The sequence below is a fragment of the Carlito syrichta genome, unplaced genomic scaffold, assembly GCF_000164805.1.
Source record: "Carlito syrichta isolate Samal-C Ts95f unplaced genomic scaffold, Tarsius_syrichta-2.0.1 Scaffold301640, whole genome shotgun sequence".
Taxonomy (NCBI): Eukaryota; Metazoa; Chordata; class Mammalia; order Primates; family Tarsiidae; genus Carlito; species Carlito syrichta.
In genome coordinates this window covers 319832-331039 of record NW_007245736.1, presented here as the reverse complement: position 1 = coordinate 331039, position 11208 = coordinate 319832, and the positions used below count along the sequence as shown (strand labels likewise).

General features: G+C 44.2%; 1 protein-coding gene across 1 annotated transcript; it reads left to right on the top strand.

Annotated features, from left to right (window-relative positions):
* The first annotated feature begins 398 nt into the window (after window positions 1-398).
* LOC103257312 (histamine H1 receptor-like) lies at window positions 399-1857 on the top strand. The gene is given in 3 exon segments (XM_008055035.1): window positions 399-1050; window positions 1053-1151; window positions 1154-1857. Coding segments are annotated over 3 exon segments (1455 nt in total).
* The last annotated feature ends 9351 nt before the right edge of the window (window positions 1858-11208 follow it).

Sequence of the window (11208 nt, the reverse complement as noted above, 5' to 3'; positions counted from 1 at the left end):
TTAATCCTCCATTGTCCTCTTGGCAATGACCACAAGTTGGAACTTGTCTGTTTGCTTTTCCTAAATTCAGTATTTCATGCTTCTCCATTTTCTTATGTATTATGGAATCTGATATGAGGAAAAAACACATTATAGTACAGGCAGATGAAAAAAAAAATTCTATTCCTACAGTTGGTTACATTAAAGCTAAGAATATGGTTTTTCTGATTATGTCATGTTTATATTTGCTAACAGTCTGGGTAGAAATCTTCAAGGATCGTGATGTCCAATTCATGAAATTTGGGGTGCTTAAGAAACAGGAATGGGCGCGCCGAGCCTGGCCACAGTGGCCGCCGAGCCACCAGACTTTCGCGGAGCCGGCGCGGGGAGTGAGCCATAACTGGAGGCTGCTCGTGCCAATGACCCTCCCCAATTCTTCCTGCCTCTTAGAAGACAACATGTGTGAGGGGAACAAGACCACCATGGCCAGCCCGCAGCTGATGCCCCTGGTAGGGGTCCTGAGCACCATCTCCTTGGTCACAGTGGGTCACAACCTGCTGGTGCTGTATGCCGTACGAAGTGAGCAGAAACTACACACTGTGGGGAACCTGTACATCGTCAGCCTCTCGGTGGCAGACCCGATTGTTGGCGCTGTAGTCATGCCCACGAACAACCTCTACCTGCTCCTGTCCGAGTGGTCCCTTGGCCGGCCTCTCTGCCTCTTTTGGCTTTCGATGGACTATGTGGCCAGCACAGCATCCATTTTCAGTGTTTTTATCTCGTGCATCGATCGCTACCGCTCTGTCCAGCAGCCCCTCAGGTACCTGAAGTATCGAACCAAGACCCGAGCATCAGCCACCATCTTGGGGGCCTGGTTTCTCTCCTTTTTATGGGTTATTCCCATTTTAGGCTGGCATCGCTTCATGCCTCAGACCTCGGGGCACCGGGAGGACAAGTGGGAGACAGACTTCTATGATGTCACCTGGTTCAAGGTCATGACCACCATCATCAACTTCTACCTGCCCGCCTTGCTCATGCTCTGGTGCTATGCCAAGATCTACAAGGCTGTACGGCACATTGTCAGCACCGGGAGCTCATCAATGGGTCCCTCCTTTCCTTCTCAGAAATTAGGCTGAAGCCAGAGAATCCCAAGGTGAATACCAAGAAACCAGGAAGGAGTCTCCCTGGGAGGTTCTGAAAATGACACCAAAAGGTGCTGGTGGTGGATCTGTCTTGAAGCCACCATCTCAAGACCCGGAGGAGATGAATTCCCCGGTTGTTTTTAGCCAAGAGGATGAAGAAATAAGCGAACTCCACTGCTTCCCCCTAAACATCGTGCAGTTGCAGACTGTGGCAGAGGGGAGTAGCGAGGACTACATTGCTGTCAATCAGGCCCAGAGCCAGCTCAAGATGGATGAGTCGGATCTGAACATGCACGGGGTCAGTGAGATGTCAGAGGATCAGACACTAGGTGATAGCCAGTCATTCTCCCGGACAGATTCAGACACCCCCACAGAGCCAGCACCGGGCAAAGGCAAATTGAGAAGTGGATCTAACACAGGCCTGGACTACATCAAGTTCACTTGGAAGAGGCTCCGCTCACATTCAAGACAGTATGTGTCTGGGTTGCACATGAACCGTGAACGGAAGGCTGCCAGACAACTGGGTTGTATCATGGCAGCCTTCATCCTTTGCTGGATCCCTTATTTCATCTTCTTCATGGTCATCGCCTTCTGCAAGAGCTGTGGCAACGAGCATGTGCACATGTTCACCATTTGGCTGGGCTACATCAATTCTACACTGAACCGCCTCATCTACCCCCTGTGCAATGAGAACTGTAAGAAGACATTCAAGAAAATTCTGCACATTCGCTCCTAAGGGAGGCTCCAGAGCGATGCTTATGATGTCCTGTGAGAAAATGAAGGACGAAGGCCTATGTGTTGCCAGGCACTAGGGCTTTCTGGAGCCAAAACCACAGTCTTAGGGGCTAAGTAGTTTGGAAAGTTCTTTGGCACCATGGGAAGCACAGCAGATGGCTGTGGTCAGTAGAGGGAGTGAACTTGGAGGAGAAAACAGAATGTTTGTGAGAGAATCAGACCTGGGGTGAGAGTGCTCCTGCCCCTCAGGATCTGTGGGAGCCTCAGACTCTCCTTGTATTTCAAGCTCTCAGATTCAAGTTAATCAGCAACTGATGGGACTCGTGGGTAGAGTTTCACCAGAGAATCAAACAGAAGACTTGAGCCTTCCTGGAGTGGAGCTGCATGATCACAAGAGACCTTACATGGGCAGATACTTGCTGTCCCCTTCCAGGGATCACCTTAAGAGGCATGGCAGCCATTCCCCCGAGGCTGCCCCTTCTCAAACACCTCTCTCCTGAGCCTCTTCTATAGTATTCTCCAGAACCAGTCAGTGTCTGAACCACCCTGGAAATTCACCCTCATCTTTTCCACTCATGCATGTCTTCGTTGATAGGAAATTATGCGGTTTGCAAATTCATTGTTTTTAACCCCTTCTGCAAGGGGTTCCTTTGGCTATTTAAAAAATGGTGGCAAAGGTTGTCCTCAAAAGAAAGACATAAGAAATAGATTTCACTGGGTCTACATTAAAAATTAAAAGAAGGAATGGGGGAAGAATGTCCCCCCGCCCCCTCCCCCTTTTAGCACTGTCTTAGCTTCATTTCATTTAAACCCCAAACACCATACAACAGGAGGATTGTGTTCCTATCTCTAGTTTTCAGAGGAACCAGTTGCAACAAGGTGAAAGAGGTGCCCGAGGTGATACTGCTATGATATGAGAAAGTTAGAAGGACCCTGCTCATCCAGCTCACTGTAGCACATTTTCTCCAAAAGACAAAAAATGTGCTCTATTAAGTGCACACACACACACGCTCTCTCTCTCTCTCTCTCTCTCTCTCTCTCTCTCTCTCTCTCTCTCTCACACACACACACACACACACACACACACACAAAATATTCCTGAGCATAGTGGTAATTTTCAAAATAATATGTTGAGTGGAGGAATTGCTGACATAGAATGCCTCTGAATGGACAGAAGGTGATGCCTTGAAGGGACAGTATGCATTTTTATCTGAGTTCTGTTGTGTTTGTCAAAAAATGTCATGTTCTTTTATAGTCACAACTGTTAAGTAAAAACTAGCAGACTGGTCAAGCACAGTGGCTCAAGCCTATAATCCCAGCACCTTGGGAGGCTGAGGTAAGAGAATTGCCTGAGCCCACGAGTTCGAGACCAGCCTGGGCAACTTGATGAGACCTCATCTCTACAATAAATCAAAAAATTAGCTGGGTGTGGTGGTGTTCGCCTGTAATTCCAGCTACTTGGAAGACTGAGGTGGAAGGATCGCCTGAGCCCAGCAGGCCATGAGCATGCCACTGCACTCCAGCCTGGGCGACAGAGCGAGACTCCTACTCAAAATGAAACAAAATAAAACAAAAAACTAGCAAAGGCATGGGAACATAGAGTTTTACTTGGTGTTTATGTTGCAGTCTGGTTGTGATTTATATTTTAATACTTGATGCTAAATCATAATGTGTATAGCAAATGGGAATGCCCGTACAAGCTGGTGTTTTGTCTTATGTTCCTCTTTGCATGATCTGTGAGATCTTTTTGCCTACCTAAAATATGATGTTTGAGGCCACAAAAAAAAAAAAAAAAAGAAAGAAAGAAAGAAACAGGAATGGAAAGGGTGTGGAATGAAGGTATAAAGGAAATGTTCTGACCAGACTCAGTGACTCTACCTGTAATCCCAGCACTTTGGGAGGCCGAGGCGAGTGGATTGCCTGAGCCTGCGGGTTCGAGACCAGTCCGGGCAACTTGGCAAGACCTCGTCTCTACAATAAATCAAAAATTAGCCAGGTATGGTGGTGCACGCCTGTTGTTCTGGCTACTTGGAAGGCTGAGGCAGAAGGATCGTCGAGTCCAGCAGGTCGACGCTGGGGTGGTCATGAGTGTCCCACTGCACTCCAGTCTGGGTGACAGAGTGAGACTCCAACGCCAAAAAAAAAAAAGGAAATGTTCTATGGTTTGGATAAGAAAGAGACACCACGGTGAGAAAGAACAGTGAGAGAAAAAACAGTTTAGCAGGATAATAGTTATCATTTTTTTTGAGTGTGCACTAACAACTTTACCTCTATAATCTCTAAGCCCTACATCAGCCTGCAAGGCAAATATCATAATCCTCACTTTATAAATGAGAAGCAGAGGCTCTAGTAATTTAAATAAGGACCAAGGTCAAACACTCATGCCATAGTCATGTTTAAACAAGAGCCTGTGTAATAGCCCAAGTTTGTTTCAGTAAGCCACAGACAGAGGAGCCCTGAAGGCCTCAGATGACTGTTTATGGAGATTAGATGGATGATGGAAAGTCGCTGGAAGTTTTTAGCAAAGGAGGGCTGACATGGGATCTCTTTGCAGAAGAGACCTCCTCAGACAGCAAAAAGTGACTGAAGGGGAATGCGATTCCATCTCTCCAAGAGCAAGAAGTTACAGGGGCCTGCATGGGATCGTGAGAACACCGATGAGAAGACAAGGGCAGATGAAATGGGAGGCGTCGTGCGTGGAGGCGACGAAACTGAAGCTTCCCCAGACATGCCAGATCCTTCTGCACCTGGGATAATGTCAGATCCCTCTGTCACTTATTAAGTGTTTACTATATGTTGTATCTGTGGCAAGCAAAGTAAATATATCATCTAAATTAGTCTTTGCAGCTAGAGATAGGTATCGTTATCAACCCACTTAAAGACAAAAAAACTGAGGCTTCCAGTTAAATCGTTTGCAGTAGACAGCAGCTCTGTACTATATCAAAACCTGTATGTTGACTACTGAGCTGTGCTACTATTCCTGAAATTGATCCAAATTAATCCCTCCAGTGCATATTCCAAAACACAGTCAAGAGGTTCGAAATGAAAGAATTGGTCAGCCCAGTCTTATGGGGTGGGATTCCCTGCTGATGGGAATGGTTTTTGGGGTTTTGGGGTTTTGTTTTTTTTTTTGGTTTGAGTTGGTGTCTCACTCTGTCACCCAGACTGGAGTGCAGTGGCACACTCCCGGCCAATGCAGCCTCAGCTAACCCTGTCATCCCTGCTCAGGGAAGTCTGCTTCCAGTGCCACCATTTCTTCAGCTGTCATGCACTCTCAGCTCTCTTAGGAGACTCATGTCCCTGCCACGCAAGTCAATCTGTTATCTTTTTTTTTTTTTTTTGAGTTGGAGTCTTACTCTGTTTCCCGGGTCGAATTGCAGTGGCATGCTCACTGCCACCGCAGCCTCAATCTGCTGAGTTCAGGCGATTCTTCCGCCTCAGCCTTCCAAGTAGCTAGAACTACAGACAGGCGCCACCAAGTCCAGCTAATTTTTTGATTTATTGTAGAGAAGAGGTTTCACCAAGTTGCCCAGGCTGATCTCGAACCCCTGGACTCAGGCACTCCTTTCTCCTCGGCCTCCCAATGTGCTGGGATTACAGACTTGAGCCACTGTGCCTGGCCTTTTTTTTTTTAAGTCTGGATCTCACTGTCACTCAAGCTGGAGTGCGGTGGCATGATCCTGGCTTACCACAGCCTTGATTTTCCTAGATTCAGGCAATCCTCCTACCCCAGCCTCCTGAGTAACTAGCTGGGACTACAGCTACGTGATGCGTGCCATATCATGCCCGGCTAACTTTTTTTTTTTTTTTTTTTGTGGAGATGAGGTCTCACTATGTTGCCCAAGCTAATGTCAAACTCCTCAAGTAATACTCCCACCTTGGCCTCCCAAAGTGGGCGTGAGCCACCATGCCCAGCCAATCTGTTTTCAATACAGCCCCTAATGACTTCCACGTTGCCAAATGAGATGGCACATCTCTATCCTTGTACTACTTGCATTTCTAAAACATGCTTTCTAGAAATGCTGCTTCCCTTCTCTTTGCCTTCTCTGTAACCACCTCTGCAGAGACTCCTTTTGCTAGTCTATTACAGCATGTCAGTGCTGGTATCCCTAATATCTCCATCCGAAGCCCCTTCTTTCCTGGTGTTCACATATCATCCCAGGCTGATTTGCACAACAGAGGTTCCACACATGGGGCTACCCCACAGGCCTCTCCTGGGACCCCAGACCTGTGTGTCCAACTTCCACTTAACCATCCCTGGAGAGCTTCTCAAGAAACCTCAAAGTGAACATGTTTCTCAAACCTGCACCTCCACCTCCTAGATTTCCTGTCTCGTTAAATTGATAACCAATAAGTCAGTCACACTGCTTAAGATTCTGGAAATCAGACTAAATTCTTTTTTTTTCACTCTACCCCAAAGTTCTATTGGCACCAATCCCTTAATAACATCTGTACCTGCCTTTTCGTCTTGACTGTCCCCATCTGAGAGCAGGCCCTCGAAACTTTTTGTCTGGATAACTGCCCCAGTCATTGCCTGGTCTCCTCGATTTTCATTATTCCCTATCTGTCATCCAACCGAGCCACAGTGATCAGTCTAAACTGCACAATTAACCATGTCACCTGCTAAAATCCCTTCATTGGCTCTCCATGCCCTCAGGGTAAAGTCACACCCCTTAGTTTGGCCAGTAGTGACCTCACTCTGCCTCTTACCTTAGCTCCTGCCTTGGCCACACACCCCACAGTCCAGCAGTACCCAGCTACTTCCTACTCCCAAGGACTTTTATTCTGCCGTATCTCCCAGCATGCTTTTCGTTCTATATGGATACCATTCCTCTCCCCCAGCTCTGCTTGGCTCATTACTGCCGTCTGTCAAGAGTGTGTCCAAAGGCTAAACTCTTCCTGGGGCTGTCCTCTCCCCTCGGGCCTGTATACTTTCTCATTGGCCTGCCGGTCAGCCTCCCTGAACAGGCTCTTTTCTTAGCTAACGAACACAACGCATTACTAATTTATGCCTAGCACGGTGACAGGCACGTATCTGATACTCGAGGAATGCTTGCTGAGATAATGAATGGACAAGTTCACCCCTTTTCACGGATGTGGCTTTCAGACTCTTGCTTTCCCTTGCTTGTAGCTGGAATTTCTCCACAGGGAATGTGGTGCTAAGAGCTAAACATAAACATTTTAAAAGCAGTTCAACCAGCAGTATCAGCTGATCTTTTATGTGTCAGTATTCAGAAGCCATGGCAGAAAGCTGACATAGATTTAACTTCATGCCGGCTTTTCTTTGATTTGGTTTAGAGAATTTTTTGGTGTGCTTGATTATTCTTTATTTTTCACAATAAAATGATGTCTAGCCATTTTTAAAATTCTTCTGATCATTTGCCTTTTTTCTTTTTAAGTTCATCAAATTCATAAACCTTTTAATTTTAGACCCATGACTCTACCTTTACAAACCTTTCTAGATTCTAAATCTGTCACTCAGTATGTTATCGCTAATCTCAGTTTAAGACATTTGCACACTAGGTAAGATGTGTGTATATATTAGGAAAGATTTTTGAATGAAATTATTTTTTGGAGTGTGGGCCCCTTGTAGTACAGGCTGTCCCTCATCCCAGGTAAGTGTTCTAGGAACCCATCGGCATCAGTGAACCACCTAGTGTTGTTGTAAGAGGCTGCACTTGGCTTCATGAAATTTTGGGGGAGATTCTTTCAACACATAGACAAAACAAGAACTTGGATCAGAAACTCGAACCATGCCACTAAATAATTGTCTCGAGATTCACTAATCCTCTAATTCTTGCAGTAAAATTCTTTGAATTTTACTTCATTAAATAACCTTAAAAAACTCCATAGTATGATTTGCCTGTGTCATTTAGCTCATTTAAGTCTATTAATGCTATCAAATGGTATTCAAAGTTAGTTTCATGTGACTTATTTTTGGTGAATTCCTGCACCCTTTCACATGCTTCTTATTCTGTTTTATCTCTAAAACTATTTATCAATGAACATCGGGTTTACAAGTTGATACTTTCAGGACCAACATGTTTCCGCTTTCTAAAAACTAGCATCTTTGCCACCTTTTGGCACCGGTCTTCCTAGATTACCAAGTGTTTTCCAATCTCTACTTGGAGGAATCTCAGTATTATGGAATGTGGCTCATCTAAGCCAAAAACCTTAAACTCTTTTAACACAAACAGAAGTCCTCTGTCTCATCAGTTCCTTCTTCCAGCATGTTCCTACCCTCCCTAGTATCAAAACCAATTACCTTGATCAAAAAGGCAGAAGAAAAGTCAGGACCATATAGGTGTGCATTCCTTTGGTCATTAGATCAACATGACACCATTTGCCCTAGGCGTTTCACTGACCTGGCCACATTGTCCTTGCCCTAGGCAACAGAACAGTCTGTTAAACTGTGTGTCTGGATTAACTGAACACATTGGATCTGGTTACAGGAGCTTTCTAATTTTAGCCTGTCCTATAAATTTAGAATTACTTTATGTCCTTCTGAACTCCAGTTCTAATGCTACATTTGCAGTGTCTCAGCATTCTTTTATTTTGGTCATTGGCTAATGAAACCCTCCTTCGTCTTCAGTCCTGCCCTTTGAAAGAAAGGATTCATTCGGTTCTGTCAATCTATATTTCCAAGATTCCAGCATTCTGCATGCACACTTTCTGAAAAGTCTAAACTGGTATATTATCAAGCATGTATCAAGTACCTTCTTTCACCCATCCCAGCTGCTACAAAATTCGACTTCCATAACAATTAAGCACATGCTGAAAATCGGCTCTTAACACAAGCACTGCAGAATTTCTCACCCCACTCAGGCAGGCCCTTGACCTGGGAATCCAGAGAAAACCAAGTTCCAAACACCTTGTTCTAGGTCATTATCCTTCATCTAAACTTAGAGTTCCTCCTTGGCCCTAAACTGTACTTCATTTTTATAAGCTCCCTGTATCTTCACTGTTACAAAGTATTCTGTACATCTAATCTTGACACAAAAGAATACAAGTTATACTGTTGTTCACAGTATAGCAAAAAGAGTTTTCTTCCTTAGTAGGCTAATGTACAGATTTTCCTTCGAATCTCAGATGTCATTTAGAACCACCCAGTCAAATAGACAAGGATAAAATAGGAGAAACCAGGTTCAAGCCTTCATAACTTCTTCAGAGGAAATTCCAATGCCTTTCCCATGATAGCTGCAAATTCTCAGTGGGTATACATTTCTTAGCAGTCTCTGGCTCCAAGTTTTTACTTCCATTGCATTGATCAATTTATTGATCATCACCTCCCCAATAAGGACCATGGTTAGCCTTTCTTGGTGTTCACTGAAAACAAGAAATATTCCCAGGAGATATTTATGTGAGGCAGCTTCAGCCTTCTTGCCTCCAGCCCCAGGATGAAACCATCTGAGAAGACATGGAGAGAAATCTGGAGTCTGAGTTCCTGTCCCTGGGACCTGCCCTGCCTCTAGACCCCTTCCCAGGGCAGAGATTGTATCTTATGATACAGGCCAGTAACTGTAATGGACACACTCAACTCCTCTTAGGTCCACTGCAAGCTGCCCACATCCCGTGGGTTACTCCATCTGTAACCCAGGCACAAGATAATGTGTTAGTCCAACATTCCAATATGTAATATAACCCCACATCTTCAAAATTGGAATTTAGGACCAGTCTTTGGCTGCCCATTTACAGATTATCTCTTTTAGCTCGACGGCTTCCAGAAATGACTGATCACATTCATTACATGTCCTGGTTATTTTTTTGTTTTTGTGTTGTTTTTTTACCCCCCTAACTTCCTTCTCAGAAAGTAACTTTAACTTCAATCTTAAAGGTATCATGCGGTTATCTCCATTTACTACCCACGACGGACTCAACTAAATGTTCCTTAAGGTCCTTTCCAACAGTAAAATTTATGACTCTATATAAGAACCGGTTTCACTATCTGCCAGAGATTACCCATAAATGCTTTTCTTTTATCTGAGCTTATGTCAGGTGGGGCAACCTCTAAATCTAAAAGCAAAACCATTTTATTTAGGATCCTTTTAGAACAAAAACAAAACAAGTAGCTGGAATATAAGTTTGGTTTTTGGCTTTTGGGGCTTTGTTCCTTTTTTTTTTTCCTGCTATAAGAATAAAGAAGTAGAGTCTTTGTATCCTTGGATGTATAATTTTTACTGTTGGGGAAATTACTCGATACTATTTATTTCATGAAGAAAAATCGATTCCAATAAGCATTCAGAGTAACACTTATGATGGTTAATATTAAGAGTGAAATAATAAAATCTCAAGTGAGAGAGTGAGATCTTGGTTAGTACATCTAACTCTAAAATCTCGGATCTTGTATCGGGTCTGAATCCCACTGGTAAAATGAATCAATAATACAACACCTGGTCTTGCATGGAAGAAAATTTGGAAATACCTTGTTCCACACCTAGAAAAACCTTGCAGCTGCAGAAGAGAGCAGCACTGTGCGTGTTCTTTTAAGTATATGACTTTTTTAGTTAAAGGGAGCGAAAAAACCCAGGTAGTATGTGTCTCTCCCTCATTTCTAACTGTCACCGAGGCAGAGGCTGCTGGACCGTTGAGGCTGATGCTGGCTGACAGTGGCAACATATTGCTTGCTGGGTGTAATAATACAATTCAAAACCTCTGCAGCCCTCATTATCTGCGGCTTTCCTTGCTTGATGCCGCCTCTGCTCCCGTCAGCATGAGCGGGCATTATTAAATCTAATTCTACTAATTATGGTTTGGTAGAAAAGTTGGATGGGTCCAGAACCAGTGCCCCAAAGGAAGAGCAACATGAGGTAAAGATTGGAGGGCTTTTATGGTGGTGCTTGAAGATAATTACAGGTCTAGAAACCAATTCCAGAGAGAAAAAAATTTCAGCCAAGCCCAGACTGTTTTCATAATGCAGCATCGTCCCCTGTCAACGTGAAACACCAACAGATGTTCCCCGAGGGGGGAAGATTCTCACAATGTCAGTCTCCTGGACTAAGAGTCTCCAACTTCAGGTACCAAGCAGCAAGTGGGAACTTAGAAACCTCAAGTTAAGTGCCTGTTGCAATTTCCCAACCTTTTGCCAAGGCAGCCGGAAGGTGGCATAACTTATTTCGCCACAGGTTCTCCGGTGAGCAAATAGACAGTAAAAATATCAGACCCTTCGATGCACACTGCATTTTACAAAGATGATGTTACCTGTAAATTGGTTTGCAATATAATAACATATAACCAAAAGCAGATATTGTGAATAGTGATACTGACTCATCATTATGTGTTGCAACAACAGAAGATGCAATCAGTTAATACCAAAGAATTTCATATTTCTCTTTAAAATACTATGACCCAGAAT